This window comes from Coregonus clupeaformis, chromosome 10 (assembly GCF_020615455.1).
Source record: "Coregonus clupeaformis isolate EN_2021a chromosome 10, ASM2061545v1, whole genome shotgun sequence".
In the NCBI taxonomy this organism is placed as follows: Eukaryota; Metazoa; Chordata; class Actinopteri; order Salmoniformes; family Salmonidae; genus Coregonus; species Coregonus clupeaformis.
In genome coordinates this window covers 35829357-35852490 of record NC_059201.1, presented here as the reverse complement: position 1 = coordinate 35852490, position 23134 = coordinate 35829357, and the positions used below count along the sequence as shown (strand labels likewise).

General features: G+C 43.8%; 1 protein-coding gene across 3 annotated transcripts in view; it reads right to left on the bottom strand.

The window, feature by feature from the left end:
- Positions 1-1077: 1077 nt before the first annotated feature.
- Positions 1078-23134, bottom strand: part of stab1 (stabilin 1) — a 155297-nt gene continuing 133240 nt past the window's right edge. For all 3 annotated transcript variants that reach the window (XM_041871388.2, XM_045222981.1, XM_045222980.1), the window contains 10 exons: positions 20105-20249; positions 10378-10511; positions 8302-8467; positions 7197-7303; positions 6859-6978; positions 5996-6148; positions 5604-5717; positions 4488-4640; positions 2326-2427; positions 1078-1769 (listed from right to left, as the gene is read on the bottom strand). In XM_041871388.2, coding sequence (XP_041727322.2) covers positions 1707-1769; positions 2326-2427; positions 4488-4640; positions 5604-5717; positions 5996-6148; positions 6859-6978; positions 7197-7303; positions 8302-8467; positions 10378-10511; positions 20105-20249 — 1257 coding nt within the window. In that variant the 3' untranslated portion in view covers positions 1078-1706. The remainder of the gene's footprint in view (positions 1770-2325; positions 2428-4487; positions 4641-5603; positions 5718-5995; positions 6149-6858; positions 6979-7196; positions 7304-8301; positions 8468-10377; positions 10512-20104; positions 20250-23134) is intronic.

Sequence of the window (23134 nt, the reverse complement as noted above, 5' to 3'; positions counted from 1 at the left end):
TGTAATCAGGTGTCCACATACTTTTGGTCATGTAGTGTACGTCGGCTCAATCTGAAAATATCTTTACATTTCTGTCGTGGAATCTGTAACGCTTCAGCTTCACAGATTGAATAGAGCCCTAAATATAGATTGATTAAAATATCTGTTTGGGTTACAGGTTTTTAAAAAATATCAATTTCCATCGTCAATCTTGTTAGTCATCCCAGCCAGCTGACAAAGGTGATTCTTCATATTGAACCATTTCCATGCTACTCCCACTAACACTGCAGCTCATCATCCTCTTCCCTCCATTCTGTGGGGGATGGGTGTGCTGCTTTGTGGGAGCAGAGCGCTGGGGGTTGGTGCTCCCTCTGAGGAGCAGAGCGCTGGGGGTTGGTGCTCCCTCTGAGGAGCAGAGCGCTGGGGGTTGGTGCTCCCTCTGAGGAGCAGAGCGCTGGGGGTTGGTGCTCCCTCTGAGGAGCAGAGCGCTGGGGGGTGGGTGCTCCCTCTGAGGAGCAGAGCGCTGGGGGTTGGTGCTCCCTCTGAGGAGCAGAGCGCTGGGGGTTGGTGCTCCCTCTGAGGAGCAGAGCGCTGGGGGTTGGTGCTCCCTCTGAGGAGCAGAGCGGTGGGAGTTGGTGCTCCCTCTGAGGAGCAGAGCGCTGGGGGTTGGTGCTCCCTCTGAGGAGCAGAGCGGTGGGAGTTGGTGCTCCCTCTGAGGAGCAGAGCGCTGGGGGTTGGTGCTCCCTCTGAGGAGCAGAGCGCTGGGGGTTGGTGCTCCCTCTGAGGAGATTTGCGGCTTTAAAGGGAAGCGGAGGTGACATTCTTGAAGTAAAAATTGTTTTCCGCTAAAGTCAGGGGTAAACAAAGCCTACCTAAAGTGCCAGTTATCTAATTATGTCAGTCCAGTAAATTAATATCCAAACAAAATGTTCTGGTATGTGTTGAATACATTTTAATTCTAAAAAAGTTTATCCTGGGAAATTCTAATTTAAATGAAAAATCTGATTGTTGGGTTAAAGGGAGTTTAATGAATAAATGGTTATGTTGTAGTAACAGAATTTATACCATCAAATAATGACCAATAATCTATACAAGGGATGCCTAGAAGGAATATTTTAATACAGTGTCATAACATATAAACATGCCTGACATTTTGCATCAGTGTTCTGTGGAGGGTTGAGTCTTCAATCCAGTTCTGAAATAGCCTAGCCCTAGTCCCTTACAGATCTTTGGAAAACAGACCTACTGCCGAGATTAGGCCAGGATTAGGCCAGGATTAAATTCAAGATGTTATAGATATATACACATAGGACAGCTGACAATGTGCCTTTTTAAAGGAGGCCGCGTTTTAACACGTTTGACATTTTAAAAGTAAATTCCAATAGTGTTTGCCAGTACATTTTACATTTACATTTTAGTCATTTAGCAGACGCTCTTATCCAGAGCGACTTACAGTTAGTGAGTGCATACATTTTTTCATACTGGCCCCCCGTGGGAATCGAACCCACAACCCTGGCACCAACTGAGCTACAGGAGTAGAGGATCTCCACAAACATAGGAACATTAAAAAGCACATGGTAGACGGCATTTCTACGGATTGAATCCCAGCCATTGTCTTTGGAAAACACAGGGCTAAATCGTGTTTTATTTACACATTCCCAGCATAGTTTGCTCAAATGCAGAAAGTCAATTGACTCCAGCTCTTCCATAGAGTTTTATTGTTCTCATTAATCCAGTAGTTGAGGTGCTGGAGGAGCCGGTTCTGGTTCTGCCTCTCCTGCTGGTGAAGCCTAGACATGGAAAGAAAATGTTAAACCATTAGATGATTATAGGTTATTTCTGAACAATCTCTGTCCATTCAGGGGACCCCATTTTGGTTCAAGAGCACCCCCAGAGGCAGAAGTTCAGTTACGGATTCAAGAGGAAATCCTATAGTCCCAATGTGGTTAAAATAATAAATGGGTTAAGCTAACAGTATTGAGATATAACACTGACTTAGGTCAAGATTCAATCTGATCGCGGTTTGTTAAGCTAACAGTATTGAGATATAACATTGACTTAGGTCAAGATTCAATCTGATCGCGGTTTGTTAAGCTAACAGTATTGAGATATAACATTGACTTAGGTCAAGATTCAATCTGATCGCGGTTTGTCGACAACTCTGCTTTTTTTAAAGGCAATGTTCCCACATTCACAGAGACTGCATCCATACTGCATATGTCGCCTCCAATTAGTAATTACATTTTAAACATAGCATTGTTGACAGGCGGGATCAGATTGAATCCTGGCCTTTACACATTGATCCGTCGCGTTATTGAGATATAACATATCATTATTGAGACTTACACATTGTTCATTGATACCAAAGGGTTGGTTGAAGGCGCTGGCTCCGTTGTAGAGAGGGTTGGGAATGGACATCAGAGCAGGTTTATCATCCTCCTCTTCATTCTGTCACCATGGGAGACGTGTCAGTCAATGAAATCTAGTTTTAGAAAGCCCCTTCAACTGGGCATACCATGTCATTTCAACGTGGAAATGTGGGTAACCTTGTCAGATAGTTGGTTTAGTTGTCATCTAAACGTGTTCTCACTGAGCTTTCAGACGTTTAAAAGCACAACAAAGTTCAAATGGGAGTATAATGACGGATATTTTTGTATTTATACAACAACTTGGGGCTAGATTCAATCAGATAGACATCCACACATCATTGTTTTGGCGGTGTTGGAGGTGGAACTGCATTAGCGCTGTCAAATCCACAAGCGGCTCGTTGCATTTGGATGAAACCACGCGCCCCTTTAATCCAGCCACGTTCGAAGTTCATACAGCCAGGTTAGAAGGTTAAACATTCAGACACTCAAATTAGATTTAGGCATAATCAGCCATCTAAAGGACCATGAAAACAGGACATTTACATTTAAGTCATTTAGCAGACGCTCTTATCCAGAGCGATTTACAAATTGGTGCATTCAACTTATGATAGCCAGTGGGACAACCACCTTTTTCTTTTTTTTTTAATGGGGGGTAGGGGAAGAAGGATTACTTTATACTATTCCAGGTATTCCTTAAAGAGGTAGGGTTTCAAGTGTCTCCGGAATGTGGTCAGTGACTCCGCTGTCCTGGCGTCGTGAGGGAGCTTGTTCCACCATTGGGGTGCCAGAGCAGCGAACAGTTTTGACTGGGCTGAGCGGGAACTATGCTTCCGTAGAGGAAGGGGAGCCAGCAGGCCAGAGGTGGATGAACGTAGTGCCCTCGTTTGGGTGTAGGGTCTGATCAGAGCCTGAAGGTAAGGAGGTGCCGTTCCCCTCACAGCATTAGACATCAATGGTTTGACCATAGCTTTCAGTTTTCCCTGTCCCCACCTCCTTGTCATGGCAAACATATTGTTTTGCTTGACAAGGACTGGCAGGAGTGGACTGTTGGCACAGACAGACTAGATTTCTGGCTATTGTTATTCGGTGAATGTCAAATGTGTTTGTTTGGATCCCCATTAGCTTTTTGCAGCAGCTACTCTTCCTGGGGTCCACACAGAACACTGATAGACTGATGGACAAGTTACACAAATATAAAATACAGCGATATGAAAACAATACAACTAAAACGCAATACAAAGAATCCTCTGAGTGACTGGTCAAAAAGTAGCCCAACTCAGGAGGCGGCAGGTAGCTTAGTGGTTAAGAGCGTTGTGCCAGTAACCGAAAGGTCGCTGGTTCTAATCCCCGAGCCGACTAGGTGAAAAATCTGTCGATGTGCCCTTGAGCAAGGCACTTAACCCTAATTGCTCCTGTAAGTCGCTCTGGATGAGAGCGTCTGCTAAATAAAAAAAATGTATTTAAAAAGAGGTGGATTTGGTTCCACATTATTCCGTTTTCATCAGCAGGAAAACTGTTAGTTAGTTTTTTTTCAAATTGAAAACTAAATAAATTCAGTATTATGTAGGCTAGGGCAGAATGCAAACTTTTAAAGCTGCACTACTGAGTAACATTTTCTTATCTCCTATTAATAATTTATGCAAAAATACGACTGACACGTGCGTCAAATTGGGATTGAGCCCTTATTAGTGTACAGAGATGAAGGGTTCTTTGTGTCACAAATGGCATCCTATTCCTTATATAGTGTACTACTTTAGACCAGAGAATGGCACCCTATTCCCTATATAGTGCACTACTTTAGACCAGAGAATGGCACCCTATTCCCTATATAGTGCACTACTTTAGACCAGAGAATGGCACCCTATTCCCTATATAGTGCACTACTTTAGACCAGAGAATGGCACCCTATTCCCTATATAGTGCACTACTTTAGACCAGAGAATGGCACCCTATTCCCTATATAGTGCACTACTTTAGACCAGAGAATGGCACCCTATTCCCTATATAGTGCACTACTTTAGACCAGAGAATGGCACCCTATTCCCTATATAGTGCACTACTTTAGACCAGAGCCCTATGGATCTGGTCTAAAGTAGTGCACTATATAAGCAATAGGGTGCCGTTTGGGGGACTTGTTACCTTGAAGTAATGGAAGCGGAAGGCGTCGTTCTTGTGTTTGAAGACGTAGTAGGTGAGGCCAGCGATGACGCAGCCTATCAGACAGGGGACCAGGATGGAGGTGGCCACAGTCCCGCCCTGGTGGGAAGGGCCTGATGACTGGGCATGGTGCACCTGCCATGATGGTCATAGAAATAGAATTACTAGAAGGGACAAAGCCACAAAAAGATACCAGACATGCTTCTCAAATGGTACCCTATTCCCTCATACTGTAGGGTGTTACCGTTGACCACAGACCCTTATGTGTTACCGTTGACCACAGACCCTTATGTGTTACCGTTGACCAGAGACCCTTATGTGTTACCATTGACCAGAGACCCTTATGTGTTACCGTTGACCAGAGACCCTTATGTGTTACCATTGACCAGAGACCCTTATGTGTTACCGTTGACCACAGACCCTTATGTGTTACCGTTGACCACAGACCCTTATGTGTTACCGTTGACCAGAGACCCTTGTGTGTTACCATTGACCAGAGACCCTTATGTGTTACCGTTGACCAGAGACCCTTATGTGTTACCGTTGACCACAGACCCTTATGTGTTACCGTTGACCAGAGACCCTTATGTGTTACCGTTGACCAGAGACCCTTATGTGTTACCGTTGACCAGAGACCCTTATGTGTTACCGTTGACCAGAGACCCTTATGTGTTACCGTTGACCAGAGACCCTTATGTGGCTCTGGAATAGGGTGGAATTTGCGATGAATTAGGATTGTTATGATGGTCTGATAAGGAGCAGATGAACCCTGTTCACTCTGGGTTGAAGTTTCCCATAGGTACAGGTCCAGGATCTGCTTCCCCTCCCCCAAGCCTAACCTTAACCATTAGTGGGGGAAATGTAAAACTGGTCCAGGATCTGCTTCCCCTCCCCCAAGCCTAACCTTAACCATTAGTGGGGAAATGTAAAACTGGTCCAGGATCTGCTTCCCCTCCCCCAAGCCTAACCTTAACCATTAGTGGGGGAATGTAAAACTGGTCCAGGATCTGCTTCCCCTCCCCCAAGCCTAACCTTAACCATTAGTGGGGGAATGTAAAACTGGTCCAGGATCAGCATCTAGGGTCCTGCTTCACTCACTGGTAGGGGTGGGGCTCTGAGTGGGCCCTCTATGACATGGATGATTCCATTGTATGCTGGGATGTCCCAGGTCAACACTAGCCTTCGGTTCACTAGTTTGAACGTCTGGGGCTCCTGTGGGGAAACACACACACACACACACACACACACACACACACACACACACACACACACACACACACACACACACACACACACACAAAATCAAGAATCACTTCATCCAAATCAAAACTTCCATGAAATGAATTGTTGCTTTAAGAAATGTATGATGTTATACACTTGTTTTTTAAAAATTGTTTATACAAGTTATTGGTAACACGTTGATCTGAAGTGAAGACTGTTTGAATTGCACAACCAGCTCCCGGACATCTGTAACAGACGGGTCCACTCACCTGGTTCTGCTGTGTGGTGTTGCTGGAGGAAATGGCCACCGAGAGGTTATATCCCAGTCGGGAGGGGACGACTCCGTCGTGTTTCAGGTCCTCATAGAGCATAATGCTGTTGTTAGTGGAGATGTGATACTCCACATCCCGGTCTGATAACGTCTACCACACAGTCAAGAAAATATACATCAAATGACAAATACACATTCATTTATACAAAACTATACATCATTAAAAGGATAGTGCACACAAATTATAAAATGCCATTTGTTTCCTTACCCTGTCAGCAGTCTTTGGACATGGTATGATCGCAATCCATGCTTTGGTTTAGTTTCCCTGGCATTGTTTTCAAATGCTAACGTTTTAGCATTTGTGGCAAAAATTCCATTCAAGTCATGGGACCGATATAACATTTTTTTTTTCGTGCATCATGTCCAAATCATCAGAAAGTATCTCAAATTGATTTTGAAGTTCACCAAAGTCACTTATAGATGATTAAAAAAATTTTTTTTTATATAATATCGGTCCCTTGACTTGAATGGGATTTGTGCCACAAATGCTAAAATGTTAGCATGTGGAAACAGTACCTGCCACTGCCAGGGTAGCTGAAACTAGCTAAACCAAACTAGCTAAACCAAACTAGCTAAACCAAACTAGCTCAACCAAACTAGCTCAACCAAACTAGCTCAACCAAACTAGCTAAACCAAACTAGCTAAACCAAACTAGCTAAACCAAAGCTTAGTCTGTCATTTTGTAATTTAGGTGACCTCTCCTTTTTTAAAATGAAAAAAATACATTAATTTACAGGGAAAAAGTAAATATAAATTACTCTTGTTTTGTTCCATGATTTCAGATGTTAAAATAAAATCACCTCATTCTCAGAGAACCCAGCGTTGAGTGGCACAAACAGAGTAGCATAGGATGAACTGGTGGAGAGAAAGTCCAATAGAGTTTCTCCCTCTGTAGACGAGCCTGCATACTTCAACAATATCTACAACCAGGAGAGACAATCAATTTAATGGTTTTCAATATTTGCACTCACAAAGGAGGGCCAAATCCTAACTTGAGATCCATACTGTTAGCAAATGTCCCAATGTCATTGACATTTGTGCTAATTCGTTCACTTTAATTTGAATTAATACAATTAAGTCTGAGTTGCATGTGAGGATCTTAATTTAGGATTAATGCTTAATGAAACAACAAACTTACATTGTAGAATACAGAGTAGTTTAAGTTGGTAGCCACAACACTGGCCAGGTCTCCGTTACAGAATTCCCCGTTGCCTACGTACCGACTTCCACACACACAGGACACATCTACAGGGAGACAGACTGGTTGGAATGCACAGGACACATCTACAGGGAGATAGACTGGTTGGAATGCACAGGACACATCTACAGGGAGACAGACTGGTTGGAATGCACAGGACACATCTACAGGGAGACAGACTGGTTGGAATGCACAGGACACATCTACAGGGAGACAGACTGGTTGGAATGCACAGGACACATCTACAGGGAGACAGACTGGTTGGAATGCACAGGACACATCTACAGGGAGACAGACTGGTTGGAATGCACAGGACACATCTACAGGGAGACAGACTGGTTGGAATGCACAGGACACATCTACAGGGAGACAGACTGGTTGGAATGCACAGGACACATCTACAGGGAGACAGACTGGTTGGAATGCACAGGACACATCTACAGGGAGACAGACTGGTTGGAATGCACAGGACACATCTACAGGGAGACAGACTGGTTGGAATGCACAGGACACATCTACAGGGAGACAGACTGGTTGGAATGCACAGGACACATCTACAGGGAGACAGACTGGTTGGAATGCACAGGACACATCTACAGGGAGACAGACTGGTTGGAATGCACAGGACACATCTACAGGGAGACAGACTGGTTGGAATGCACAGGACACATCTACAGGGAGATCTGTTTTCTTTTTATATCATAATTAATTATTACATGGACATGGAGGGCCCTGATCCCAGATCAGCACTGCTACTCTGAGACCCTTTATGCCCTGATCCCAGATCAGCACTGCTACTATGAGACCCTTTATGCCCTGATCCCAGATCAGCACTCGGGCCTTGATCCATTGTGTACTTATAGTGTAAACAAAAGTGTTGATAGCAGGGTTAGGGTCAATTCAATTTCAATTCCAGTCAATTCAGAAAGTAAACAAAATTCAAAATTTTCCTCATTGAATGGCATTGAGGAGAATTGGAATTTCAGTGTACAGTACTTCCTGAATGAACTGGTAAATGGAGCCCGACCCTGGTTGATAGGGTTACCTGACAGTCTGTAACAGTAGGTGTCGTATTGTCTGCTGGGGTCCACCGGGTCGTTGTACAGCACTATACCAACATGGTTGTCACCACACCTGACCGAGGGAAACCTGGTCGGATAGCCCACCTTCTTCCCTTCTATCCATCCAGCAGCACACACATGCATCCCCAGCTAGAGACAGACACAAACACACACATGAACTGCAACATCAGACAGTTACTGGTTTCATCCTGCTTCTCCGCAACATCAGACAGTTACTGGTTTCATCCTGCTTCTCCGCACCATCAGACAGTTACTGGTTGCATCCTGCTTCTCCGCAACATCAGACAGTTACTGGTTTCATCCTGCTTCTCCGCAACATCAGACAGTTACTGGTTTCATCCTGCTTCTCCGCAACATCAGACAGTTACTGGTTTCATCCTGCTTCTCCGCACCATCAGACAGTTACTGGTTTCATCCTGCTTCTCCGCAACATCAGACAGTTACTGGTTGCATCCTGCTTCTCCGCAACATCAGACAGTTACTGGTTTCATCCTGCTTCTCCGCAACATCAGACAGTTACTGGTTTCATCCTGCTTCTCCGCAACATCAGACAGTTACTGGTTTCATCCTGCTTCTCCGCAACATCAGACAGTTACTGGTTTCATCCTGCTTCTCCGCAACATCAGACAGTTACTGGTTGCATCCTGCTTCTCCGCAACATCAGACAGTTACTGGTTTCATCCTGCTTCTCCGCAACATCAGACAGTTACTGGTTTCATCCTGCTTCTCCGCAACATCAGACAGTTACTGGTTTCATCCTGCTTCTCCGCAACATCAGACAGTTACTGGTTGCATCCTGCTTCTCCGCAACATCAGACAGTTACTGGTTGCATCCTGCTTCTCCGCAACATCAGACAGTTACTGGTTTCATCCTGCTTCTCCGCAACATCAGACAGTTACTGGTTTCATCCTGCTTCTCCGCAACATCAGACAGTTACTGGTTTCATCCTGCTTCTCCGCAACATCAGACAGTTACTGGTTTCATCCTGCTTCTCCGCAACATCAGACAGTTACTGGTTTCATCCTGCTTCTCCGCAACATCAGACAGTTACTGGTTTCATCCTGCTTCTCCGCAACATCAGACAGTTACTGGTTTCATCCTGCTTCTCCGCAACATCAGACAGTTACTGGTTTCATCCTGCTTCTCCGCAACATCAGACAGTTACTGGTTTCATCCTGCTTCTCCGCAACATCAGACAGTTACTGGTTTCATCCTGCTTCTCCGCAACATCAGACAGTTACTGGTTTCATCCTGCTTCTCCGCAACATCAGACAGTTACTGGTTTCATCCTGCTTCTCCGCAACATCAGACAGTTACTGGTTTCATCCTGCTTCTCCGCAACATCAGACAGTTACTGGTTCCATCCTGCTTCTCCGCAACATCAGACAGTTACTGGTTCCATCCTGCTTCTCCGCAACATCAGACAGTTACTGGTTTCATCCTGCTTCTCCGCAACATCAGACAGTTACTGGTTTCATCCTGCTTCTCCGCAACATCAGACAGTTACTGGTTTCATCCTGCTTCTCCGCAACATCAGACAGTTACTGGTTTCATCCTGCTTCTCCGCACTCCTCCTGAAGTCTACACCTTGTACACTTCCTGGTCGTCATGGATTTTTTTTTTTTTAGATTGACATAAGTTTCCACTGACCAGGAGTGTGCAAGTGCACAGGGGAGGATTGGGACACATCCACTGTTTTGGAGGAATCATCACCAAATGAAGTAAAACTTCTAAATAGTGAACTATCACTTTCAATCATCAGTATCATGCAGCTCAGAGTTAATGATGTCCTCTGATCTGTAGTTTACTGTAAACCCTTCACCTGGTTCAACGTCAAAACGACTGCCACTGCCCAAGTAGTTGGTAACTAACACTTTAAATCAAATCAAGAGTATCATTTTTAAATGGGCAGTCTGGGATTGGCGCATCAATGTTTTGCACTTTTAAATTAATAATATATAGCTATTGATGAAAAGTGGCAGGGTGATTGCTTTGTTGTCTGAATCCCAGATGTTCCTTTTAAAGGATGGCCTCTGACCTGTTGCGCATCAGCCATCTGAGAGAAGGTGGCGAGCGTAGCCCCCTCAGCCTGACAGGCTCGCTCAGCGTCCGTGTAGTTCATCTGGTACTTCCCTGCAGGGGATCGCAGGTGGAACACTCCGGCAGTGTTACCTGACGACACATAACAAAATGGAAATGAATATCTATCACTTTTAAAGGTAGAATCTGCAAAATGATGTTGCCATGAGCAGCATGGGAGATATTACGGTGAGCGGGATTAAAGACTATTTATACACCCAGTCACAGAGTATCTGAGCATGTGCAGGGGTTCGCATCACGCTGCTACAACGCAGTAGCTACCGGACCAAAACATCAGAGGAGTTTAGCGTCGCGCTTCAATGCTCTTAGTTGTTGCAGTAATGTTGTTGTTCCACTACTGCTGTCATCTCGCTGAGTCCAGCTTTTAATATGTATAAATAACCTGACACAATTGGGAAGATCAATCTGACTACCCTTCACCCGATCTGACTACCCTTCACCCGATCTGACTACCCTTCACCCGATCTGACTATCTTCACTCAAGTGGTCTAGATCTAAATGCACTACATAGAGAATAGGATGCCATATAAAATGCAACATGTTGGTCCCATGTTTCATGAGCTGAAATAAAAGATACACAAAATGTTCCACCTTGTGCTGGGGACAATAAAAAAAGGCCACTCTAAAATGTGCAGTTTTTTCACACAACACAATGCCACAGATGTCTCAAGTTCTGAGGAAGCGTGCAATTGGCATGCTGACTGCAGGAATGTCCACCAGAGCTATTGCCAGATAATTTAATGTTCATGTCTCTACCATAAGCCTCCTCCAACGTCGTTTTAGAAAATTTGGCAGTACGTCCAACCGGCCTCACAACCGTAGACCACGTATATGGCGTCGTGTGGGCGAGCGGTTTGCTGATGTCAACGTTGTGAACAGCGTGCCCCATGGTGGCAGTGGGGTTATGGTATGGGCAGGCATAAGCTACGGACAACAAACACAAGTGCATTTTATCGATGGCAGTTTGAGTGCACAGAGATACCGTGACGAGATCCTGAGGCCCATTGTCGTGCCATTCATCCGCCACCATCGTCTCATGTTTCAGCATGATAATGCACGGCCCCATGACGCAAGGACCTGTACACAATTCCTGGAAGCTGAAAATGTCCCAGTTCTTCCATGGCCTGCATTCTCACCAGACATGTCACCCATTGAGCATGTTTGGGATGCTCTGGATCGGCGTGTACGACAGCATGTTCAAGGTCCCGCCAATTCCCAGCAACTTCGCACAGCCATTGAAGAGGAGTGGGACAACATTCCACAGGCCACAATCAACAGCCTGATCAACTCTATGTGAAGGGGATGTCGCGTTGCATGAAGCAAATGGTGGTCACACCAGATACTGACTGGTGATCCACGCCCCTACCTTTTTTTTAAAGGTATCTGTGACCCTGAAGAAGGCACAGTGATGCCGAAACGTTGGTGGTTTCTTACCCAATAAATGACTGGGAGTTTATACATAGTGTTTATACTATATATATTTAGTGTGGGACTCTTTATTTGTTTTTAAGGTATCTGTGACCAACATATTAATATCTGTATTCCCAGTCATGTGAAATCCATAGATCAGGGCCTAATTTATTTATTTCAATTGATTGTTTTCCTTATATGAACTGTAACTCAGTAAAATCTGTTTAAATTGTTGCATTTATATTTTTGTTCAGTGTGTATGTGTGTGTTATGTATGTATGTATGTATGTATATGTATACAGTGCATTCGGAAAGTTTTGAGACCCCTTTACTTTTTCCACATTTTGTTACATTACAGCCTTATTATAAAATTGATTACATTTTTTCCCCCTCATCAATCTACACACAAGCAAAAACAGGTTTTTAGAAATGTTTGCACATTTATTACAAATAACAAACTGATATCACATTTACATAAGTATTCAGACCCTTTACTCAGTACTTTGTTGAAGCACCTTTGGCAGCGATTACAGCCTCGAGTCTTCTTGGGTCTGACGCTACAAGCTCGGCACACCTGTATTTGGGGAGTTTCTCCCATTCTTCTCTGCAGATCTCAAGCTCTGTCAGGTTGGATGGGGAGCGTTGCTGCACAGCTACTTTCAGGTCCCTCCAGAGATGTTCGATCAGGTTCAAGTCCGGGCTCTGGCTGGGCCACTCAAGGACATTCAGAGACTTGCCCCGTTGTCTTGGCTGTGTGCCTAGGGTCGTTGTCCTGTTGGAAGGCGATCCTGAGCGCTCTGGAGCAGTTTTTCATCATGGATCTCTCTGTACTTTGCGCCGTTCATCTTTCCCTCGATCCTGACTAGTTTCCCAGTCCCTGCTGCTGAAAAACATCCCCATAGCATGATGCTGCAACCACCATGCTTCACCATAGGGATGGTGCCAGGTTTCCTCCAAACGTGACACTTGGGATTCAGGTTCAATCTTGGTTTCATCAGACCAGAGAATCTTGTTTCTCATGGTTAGAGTCCTTTAGGTGCCTTTTGGCAAACTCCAAGCTGGCTGTCATGTGCCTTTTACTGAGGAGTGGCTTCCGTCTGTCCAGTCTACCATAAAGGCCTGATTGGTGGAGTGCTGCAGAGATGGTTGTCCTTCTGGAAGGTTCTCTCATCTCCACAGAGGAACTCTGGAGCTCTGTCAGAGTGACCATCGGGTTCTTGGTCACCTCCCTGACCAAGGCCCTTCTCCCCCAATTGCTCAGTTTGGCCGGGTGGCCAGCTCTAGGAAGAGTCTTGGTGGTTCCAAACTTCTTCCATTTGGAAGCCACTGTGTTCTTGGGGACCTTGAATGCTGCAGAATTTGTTTGGTACCCTTCCCCAGATCTGTGCCTTGACACAATCCTGTCTCGGAGCTCTACGGACAATTCCTTCGACCTCATGGCTTGGTTTTTGCTCTGACATGCGCTGTCAACTGTGGGACCTTTATATAGACAGGTGTGTGTGATTTCCAAATCATGTCCAATCAATTGAATTTACCACAGGTGGATTCCAATCAAGTTGTAGAAACATCTCAAGGATGATCAATGGGAACAGGATGCACCTGAGCTCAATTTCCAGTCTCATAGCAAAGGGTCTGAATACTTATGTAAATAAGGTATTTTTATTTTTAATACATTTGTAAAAATGTCAAAACCTGTTTTTGCTTTGTCATTATGGGGTATTGTGTGTAGATTGATGAGGGGAAAACAACAATTTGATCCATTTTAGAATAAGGCTGTAACGTAACAAAATGTGGAAAAAGTCAAGGGGTCTGAATACTTTCCGAATGCACTGGATTCAGAGCCCTTCCACACCCACACACACACACACACACACACACACACACACACACACACACACACACACACACACACACTACCAGTCAAAAGTTTGGACACCTACTCCAATCAAGGGTTTTTCTTAATTTTTACTATTTTCTACATTGTAGAATAATAGTGAAGACATCAAAACCATGAAATAACACGTATGGAATCATCAAACTTAGATTAGCAAACACAACGTGCCATTGGAACACAGGACTGATGGTTGCTGATAATGGGCCTCTGTCCACCTATGTAGATATTCCATTTTAAAAAATCAGCCGTTTCCAGCTACAATAGCCATTTACAACATTAACAATGTCTACACTGTATTTCTGATCAATTTGATGTTATTTCAATGGACAAAAACATTGCTTTTCTTTCGAAAACAAGGACATTTCTAAGTGACCCCAAACTTTAGAACGGTAGTGTAGGTGTAGATTTACATAATAGATACAGTCAGGTCCATAAGTATTAGGACGGTGACACAATTTGCATAATTTTGTCTCTGTACGCCGCCACAATGGATTTGAAAGGAAACAATCAAAGATGTGCTTTAAGTGTAGACTTTCATCTTTCATTTAAGGGTTTTCTCAAAATTATTGTCTGAACCGTGTAGGAATTACAATTTTAGGGGCTTAAAAGTAATTGGACAAACTAACATAATCATAAATTAAATTGTTAGTTTTAATACTTGGTTGCAAATCCTTTGCAGTCAATGACTGCCTGAAGTCTGGAACCCATAGACCACCTGATGCTGGGTTTATTCCCTGGTGATGCTCTGCCAGGCCTTTACTGCAGCTGTCTTCAGTTCCTGCTTGTTTTTTGGGCATATTGGATTTAGGTCAGGTGATTGACTTGGCCATTGCAGAAGATTCCACTGCTTTCACAGGATGCTTCGGGCCATTGTCCATCTGCACTGTAAAGTGCTGTCCAATGAGTTTTGAAGCATTTGGCTGAATCTGAGCAGCTAATAAAGAATTCATCCTGCTGCTTTTGTCAGCAGTCACATCATCAATAAATACAAGGGAACCAGTTCCATTGGCAGCCATACATGCCCACGCCATAACACTACCTCCACCATGCTTCACAGATGAGGTGGTATGCTTCGGATCATGAGCAGTTCCTTCCCTTCTCCATACTCTTCTCTTCCCGTCATTCTGGTACAAGTTGATCTTTGTCTCATCTGTCCATAGGATGTTGTTCCAGAACTGTACAGCCTTTTTAAGATGTTTTTTGGCAAACTAATCTGGTCTTCCTGTTTTTGAGGCTTACTAACGGTTTACATCTTGTGGTAAACCCTCTGTATTTACTCTGGTGAAGTCTTCTCTTGATTGTTGACTTTGACACAGATGCTCCTACCTCCTGGAGGGTGTTCTTGATCTGGCCAACTGTTGTGAAGGGGTTTTTCTTCACCAGGGATATTAATTATTCTGTCATCCACCACAGTTGTTTTCCGTGGTCTTCCGGGCTTTTTGGTGTTCCTGAGCTCACCAGAGCGTTCTTTCTTTTTAAGAATGTACCAAATACACAATTATTAGGCAAGTCAGTATTTTGACCATATCATCATTACTATGCATATTTCCCAACTCCAAGCTGTATAAACTGGAATGCTTATTGGATTTAAGCATATCAGGTAATGTGTATTTGTGTAATGAGGGAGGGTGTGGCCTAAGGAGATCAACACCCTATATCAAGGTGTGTATAATTATTAGGCAGCTTCTTTTCCTCAGGCAAAATGGGGCCAAACAAGAGATTTAACTGACTGAAAAGTCAAAAATTGCAAAAAGTATTTCAGAGGGACAGAACCATCAAACGTTTTGTTGCAAATAGTCAACAGGGTTGCAAGAACCGTGTTGAGAAAAATAGACGCAAATTAACTGCCAAAGATTTGAGAAGAATCAAAGGTGAAGCTACCAGGAACCCATTATCCTCCAGTGCTGTCATATTCCAGAACTGCAACCTTCCTGGAGTGCCCAGAAGTACAAGGTGTTCAGTGCTCAGAGACAGGGCCAAGGTAAGGAAGGCTGAAACCCGACCACCACTGAACAAGACCCATAAGTTGAAACGTCAAGACTGGGCCAAGAAATATCTGAAGACAGATTTTTCAAAGGTTTTATGGACTGATGAGATGAGTGACTCTTGGACGGACCAGATGGATGGGCCTGTGGCTGGATCAGTAACGGGCACAGAGCTCCACTTCGACTCAGACGCCAGCAAGGTGGAGGTGGGGTACTGGTATGGGCTGGTATTATTAAAGATGAGCTAGTTGGATCTTTTCGGGTTGAAGATGGACTCAAACTCAACTCCCAAACCTACTGCCAGTTTTTAGAAGACACTTTCTTCAAGCAGTGGTACAGGAAAAAGTCTGCATCTTTCAAGAAGACCATGATTTTTATGCAGGACAATTCTCCATCGCATGCATCGAAGTACTCCACTGCGTGGCTAGCCAGTAAAGGCCTTAAAGATGAAAGAATAATGACATGGCCCCCCTTCCTCACCTGACCTAAACCCTATTGAGAACCTGTGGTCCTTCTTAAACGGTGGATTTACGGTGAAGGAAAACAGTACCCCTCTCTGACCAGTGTCCGGGAGGCTGTGGTTGCTGCTGCACAAAAAGTTCATTGTCAACAGATCCAGAAACGGACAGACTCCATGGATGGAAGGCTTATGACTGTTATTGGACAGAATTTTAAAAATAAATGTCATTAATGTTTATTTGTACATTTTGAGTGTTTATTTTTCTCACTTTAACAGATGAAAATAAACAAGTGAGATGGGGAACTTTTCGTTTTTCATTTAGTTGCATAATAATTCTGCACACTAATAGTTGCCCAATAATTGTGCACACGTAGATATTCTCCAAAGAAAGCCAAAACCTCACTTTTACTTTCTTAAATATTCATGTTTGAGGTTTAGTAACATTTTGGATTGACCGAGAGCACTGTAATTCCTACACCCGTTCACCCCATTTGGATGTAAATACCTTCAAATTAAAGCTGAAAGTCTGCACTTTCAGCTCATATTCATTATTTAATTTCAACTCTAATATGCTGTGGTAGACAGCTACAATAATACTAACTTGGTCAACATCTCATTCCAAAATCATGGAGTTGGTCCCCCCTTTGCTGCTATAACAGCCTCCACTCTTCTGGGAAGGCTTTCCACTAGATGTTGGAACATTGCTGCGGGGGATTTGCTTCCATTCAGCCACAAGAGCATTAGTGAGGTCGGGCACTGATGTTGGGCGATTAGGCCTGGCTCGCAGTCGGCTTTCCAATTCATCCCAAAGGTGTTCGATGGGGTTGAGGTCAGGGCTCTGTGCAGACCAGTCAAGTTCTTCCACACCGATCTCGACAAACCATTTCTGTATGGACCTCGCTTTGTTCACGGGGACGTTGTCATGCTGAAACAGGAAATGACCTTCCCCAAACTGTTGCCACAAAGTTGGAAGCACAGAATCGTCTAGAATGTCATTGTATGCTGTAGCGTTAAGATTTCCCTTCACTGGAACTAAGGGGCCTAGCCCTAACCATGAAAAACAGCCCCAGACCATTATTCATCCTCCACCAAACTTTACAGTTGGCACTATGCAATGGGGCAGGAAGCGTTCTCCTGGCATCCGCCAAACCCAGATTCATCTGTCGGACTGCCAGATGGTGAAGCGTGATTCATCACTCCAGAGAACGTGTTTCCACTGCTCCAGAGTCCAATGGCGGCGAGCTCTAGCAGGGGAGAAATTTGACGAACTGACTTGTTGGAAAGGTGGCATCCTATGACGGTGCCACGTTGAAAGTCACTGAGTTCTTCAGTAAGGCCATTCTACTGCCAATGTTTGTCTGTGGAGATTGCATGGCTGTGTGCTCGATTTTATACACCTGTCAACAACAGGTGTGGCTGAAATAGAATCCACTAATTTGAAGGGGCGTCCACATACTTTTGTATATATAGTGTATTTCTGTATTTCATTTTCAATAAATTTACAAACATTTCTAAAAACATGTTTTCACTTTCTCATTATGGGGCGTTGATGGGTGAGTGGGGAAAAATATATACATTTAGCTAGTATAGTTCCTTCTACACAATAGTATTCTCTTGAAATCGGAGTTCCTCGAGTTTCCCAGCCAAATGCCTGCCTAGGCAATAAGCCTGTGATCGAAAATCAACACAGGTAGGCATAACGTTATTGTTTTCAGATATATATTATTGGCACTGGCAGTATTACTATCAACACTAAATAGACGTTTAGCTATTCATGTCACAATTCCAGACGTAACAACAACACAGTGTTCTATGTGCTCTATTTCTATTTCTAGGCTTCCAGTTCTTAAGTTTAGTTTTTGCGTCTTTTACTTTCGGTTTTGTCCACCAGCTTCAAACAGCTGAAAATACAACATTTTTGGTTATGGAGATTATATTTCACAGCGGTTTACATTGATTCTCTACACTATACTTTGCTTGTTTTGTCGCAAACTGGAATTAGGCAAATTATTCAAATTTTTACAACCAGGAAATGGCGGAGCGAACTGTGGTATTGCAGGTCCTAGTTCAGTTCTTACTGTGGTATTGCAGGTCCTAGTTCAGTTCTTACTGTGGTAGTGCAGGTCCTAGGTCAGTTCTTACTGTGGTAGTGCAGGTCCTAGTTCAGTTCTTACTGTGGTATTGCAGGTCCTAGTTCAGTTCTTACTGTGGTAGTGCAGGTCCTAGTTCAGTTCTTACTGTGGTAGTGCAGGTCCTAGGTCAGTTCTTACTGTGGTAGTGCAGGTCCTAGGTCAGTTCTTACTGTGGTAGTGCAGGTCCTAGTTCAGTTCTTACTGTGGTAGTGCAGGTCCTAGTTCAGTTCTTACTGTGGTAGTGCAGGTCCTAGTTCAGTTCTTACTGTGGTAGTGCAGGTCCTAGTTCAGTTCTTACTGTGGTAGTGCAGGTCCTAGTTCAGTTCTTACTGTGGTAGTGCAGGTCCTAGTTCAGTTCTTACTGTGGTAGTGCAGGTCCTAGTTCAGTTCTTACTGTGGTAGTGCAGGTCCTAGTTCAGTTCTTACTGTGGTAGTGCAGGTCCTAGTTCAGTTCTTACTGTGGTAGTGCAGGTCCTAGTTCAGTTCTTACTGTGGTAGTGCAGGTCCTAGTTCAGTTCTTACTGTGTGGTAGTGCAGGTCCTAGGTCAGTTCTTACTGTGTGGTAGTGCAGGTCCTAGGTCAGTTCTTACTGTGTGGTAGTGCAGGTCCTAGGTCAGTTCTTACTGTGGTAGTGCAGGTCCTAGTTCAGTTCTTACTGTGGTAGTGCAGGTCCTAGTTCAGTTCTTACTGTGTGGTAGTGCAGGTCCTAGTTCAGTTCTTACTGTGGTAGTGCAGGTCCTAGTTCAGTTCTTACTGTGGTAGTGCAGGTCCTAGTTCAGTTCTTACTGTGGTAGTGCAGGTCCTAGTTCAGTTCTTACTGTGGTAGTGCAGGTCCTAGTTCAGTTCTTACTGTGGTAGTGCAGGTCCTAGTTCAGTTCTTACTGTGGTAGTGCAGGTCCTAGTTCAGTTCTTACTGTGGTAGTGCAGGTCCTAGTTCAGTTCTTACTGTGGTAGTGCAGGTCCTAGTTCAGTTCTTACTGTGTGGTAGTGCAGGTCCTAGTTCAGTTCTTACTGTGGTAGTGCAGGTCCTAGTTCAGTTCTTACTGTGTGGTAGTGCAGGTCCTAGGTCAGTTCTTACTGTGGTAGTGCAGGTCCTAGGTCAGTTCTTACTGTGGTAGTGAAGGTCCTAGGTCAGTTCTTACTGTGGTAGTGCAGGTCCTAGTTCAGTTCTTACTGTGGTAGTGCAGGTCCTAGTTCAGTTCTTACTGTGGTAGTGCAGGTCCTAGTTCAGTTCTTACTGTGGTAATGCAGGTCCTAGGTCAGTTCTTACTGTGGTAATGCAGGTCCTAGGTCAGTTCTTACTGTGGTAGTGCAGGTCCTAGTTCAGTTCTTACTGTGGTAGTGCAGGTCCTAGTTCAGTTCTTACTGTGGTAGTGCAGGTCCTAGTTCAGTTCTTACTGTGTGGTAGTGCAGGTCCTAGGTCAGTTCTTACTGTGGTAGTGCAGGTCCTAGTTCAGTTCTTACTGTGGTAGTGCAGGTCCTAGTTCAGTTCTTACTGTGGTAGTGCAGGTCCTAGTTCAGTTCTTACTGTGGTAATGCAGGTCCTAGTTCAGTTCTTACTGTGGTAGTGCAGGTCCTAGGTCAGTTCTTACTGTGGTAATGCAGGTCCTAGGTCAGTTCTTACTGTGGTAATGCAGGTCCTAGTTCAGTTCTTACTGTGGTAGTGCAGGTCCTAGTTCAGTTCTTACTGTGGTAATGCAGGTCCTAGGTCAGTTCTTACTGTGGTAATGCAGGTCCTAGGTCAGTTCTTACTGTGGTAATGCAGGTCCTAGGTCAGTTCTTACTGTGGTAATGCAGGTCCTTGCATGTAGCCTGGGGGTCACATCCTCCGTTCTCCTCCAGACAGCGGTCGATGGGAGGAACCACCTTCTCCAGACACTGGAGCCCGTTCCCCACGTACCCATCAAGACACTCGCACTGACGCTCATTCTGATAGGATAAAACACATCAGGACATTACTATGTATAGTGACGCTCATTCATATTTCGTCAAACCATTTTTTCCAACTGTTTGCTAAGAGCTGGCAGCAAGCTGATAGGTCTGCTGTTAGAACCAGTAAAGGCAGCTTTGCCACTCTTGGGTAGCGGAATGACTTTGGCTTCCCTCCAGGCCTGAGGACAAAGACTTTCCTCTAGGCTCAGATTAAAGATATGACAGATAGGAGTGGCTATAGAGTCAGCTACCATCCTCAGTAGCTTTCCATCTAAGTTGTCAATGCCAGGAGGTTTGTCATCAATGATCGATAACAATAATTTATCCAACTCTCCCACACTAACTTTACAAAATTCTAACTTTTGTTTTTTTTGCATGAATACGATGGCTCACTGTTCGTTGTTGGCATTTCCTGCCTAAGGTTGCCCACTTTGCCAATGAAGTAATAATTAAAATAATTGGCAACATCAAATGGTTTTGAGATGAATAAGCCATCTGATTCGATGAAAGATGGAGTTGAATTTGTCTTTCTGCCCATAATTTCATTTAAAGTACTCAAGTTTTTTTCCATCATTCTTTATATCATTGATCTTGGCTTCATAATACAGTTTCTTCTTCTTTTTGTTGAGTTTAGTCACATAATTTCTCAACTTGCAGTAAGTCAGATGTGCAACCAGACTTATTAGCCACTCCTTTTGCCCCGTCTCTTTCAACCAGACAGTTTTTCAATTCCTCATCAATCCATGGAGCCTTAACAGTCAGTTTCTTAACAGGTGCATGTTTATCAATAATTGGAAGAAGGAATTTCGTTAAATTCATCAATTGCAGCGTCTGGATACTCCTTATTAATCACATCAGACCAACAATTTTTTTTACATCATCCACATAAGTCACCGCTAAATCATTTGTATGATCTTATACACTATTTTAGGCCCAGCTTTTGGAACTTTGGCTTTCCTGGATATAGCCACTATATTGTGATCACTGCATCCAATGGGTACGGATACAGCTTAGAACAAAGTTCTACAGTATTAGTAAAAATGTGATCAATACATGTGATCTTGTTCCTGTAGTGTTTGTAAACACCCTGGCAGGTTGATTAATAACCTGAACCAGATTACAGGCACTGGTTACAGTGAGAAGCTTCCTCTTGAGCGGACAGCTTGATGAAAACCAGTCAATATTCAGGTCCCCAAGAAAGTAGACCTCTCTGTTTACATCACATACACTATCAAGCATTTCACACATATTATTTAGATACTGCATTCCTGTCTCTTCTAGAGATGTTATATCCTCGTATTGCTACTGCTGTATCAAATGAATTATCTAAGTGAGTCTCAGAAATGGCTACTATATGAATGTTATCGGATGTTAGCAAGTTATTGATTTCATGAACCATATTTCTAAGGCTACAGTGGCTTGCGAAAGTATTCACCCCCCTTGGCATTTTTCCTATTTTGTTGCCTTACAACCTGGAATTAAAATTGATTTTTTGGGGGTTTGTATCATTTGATTTACACAACATGCCTACCACTTTGAAGATGCAACATATATTTTATTGTGAAAGAAACAAGAAATAAGACAAAAAAACTGAACTTGAGCGTGCATACAGTGGGGAGAACTAGTATTTGATACACTGCCGATTTCGCAGGTATTCCTACTTACAAAGCATGTAGATGTCTGTAATTTTTATCATAGGTACACTTCAACTGTGAGAGACGGAATCTAAAACAAAAATCCAGAAAATCACATTGTATGATTTTTAAGTAATTAATTTGCATTTTATTGCATGACATACAGTGGGGAAAAAAGTATTTAGTCAGCAACCAATTGTGCAAGTTCTCCCACTTAAAAAGATTAGAGAGGCCTGTAATTTTCATCATAGGTACACGTCAACTATGACAGACAAAATGAGAAAAAAAAATCCAGAAAATCACATTGTAGGATTTTTTATGAATTTATTTGCAAATTATGGTGGAAAATAAGTATTTGGTCAATAACAAAAGTTTCTCAATACTTTGTTATATACCCTTTGTTGGCAATGACACAGGTCAAACGTTTTCTGTAAGTCTTCACAAGGTTTTCACACACTGTTGCTGGTATTTTGGCCCATTCCTCCATGCAGATCTCCTCTAGAGCAGTGATGTTTTGGGGCTGTCGCTGGGCAACACAGACTTTCAACTCCCCTCCAAAGATTTTCTATGGGGGTTGAGATCTGGAGACTGGCTAGGCCACTCCAGGACCTTGAAATGCTTCTTACGAAGCCACTCCTTCGTTGCCCGGGCGGTGTGTTTGGGATCATTGTCATGCTGAAAGACCCAGCCACGTTTCATCTTCAATGCCCTTGCTGATGGAAGGAGGTTTTCACTCAAAATCTCACGATACATGGCCCCATTCATTCTTTCCTTTACATGGATCAGTCGTCTTGGTCCCTTTGCAGAAAAACAGCCCCAAAGCATGATGTTTCCACCCCCATGCTTCACAGTAGGTATGGTGTTCTTTGGATGCAACTCAGCATTCTTTGTCCTCCAAACACGACGAGTTGAGTTTTTACCAAAAAGTTATATTTTGGTTTCATCTGACCATATGACATTCTCCCAATCCTCTTCTGGATCATCCACATGCACTCTAGCAAACTTCAGACAGGCCTGGACATGTACTGGCTTAAGCAGGGGGACACGTCTTGCACTGCAGGATTTGAGTCCCTGGCGGCGTAGTGTGTTACTGATGGTAGGCTTTGTTACTTTGGTCCCAGCTCTCTGCAGGTCATTCACTAGGTCCCCCCGTGTGGTTCTGGGATTTTTGCTCACCGTTCTTGTGATCATTTTGACCCCAAGGGGTGAGATCTTGCGTGGAGCCCCAGATCGAGGGAGACTATCAGT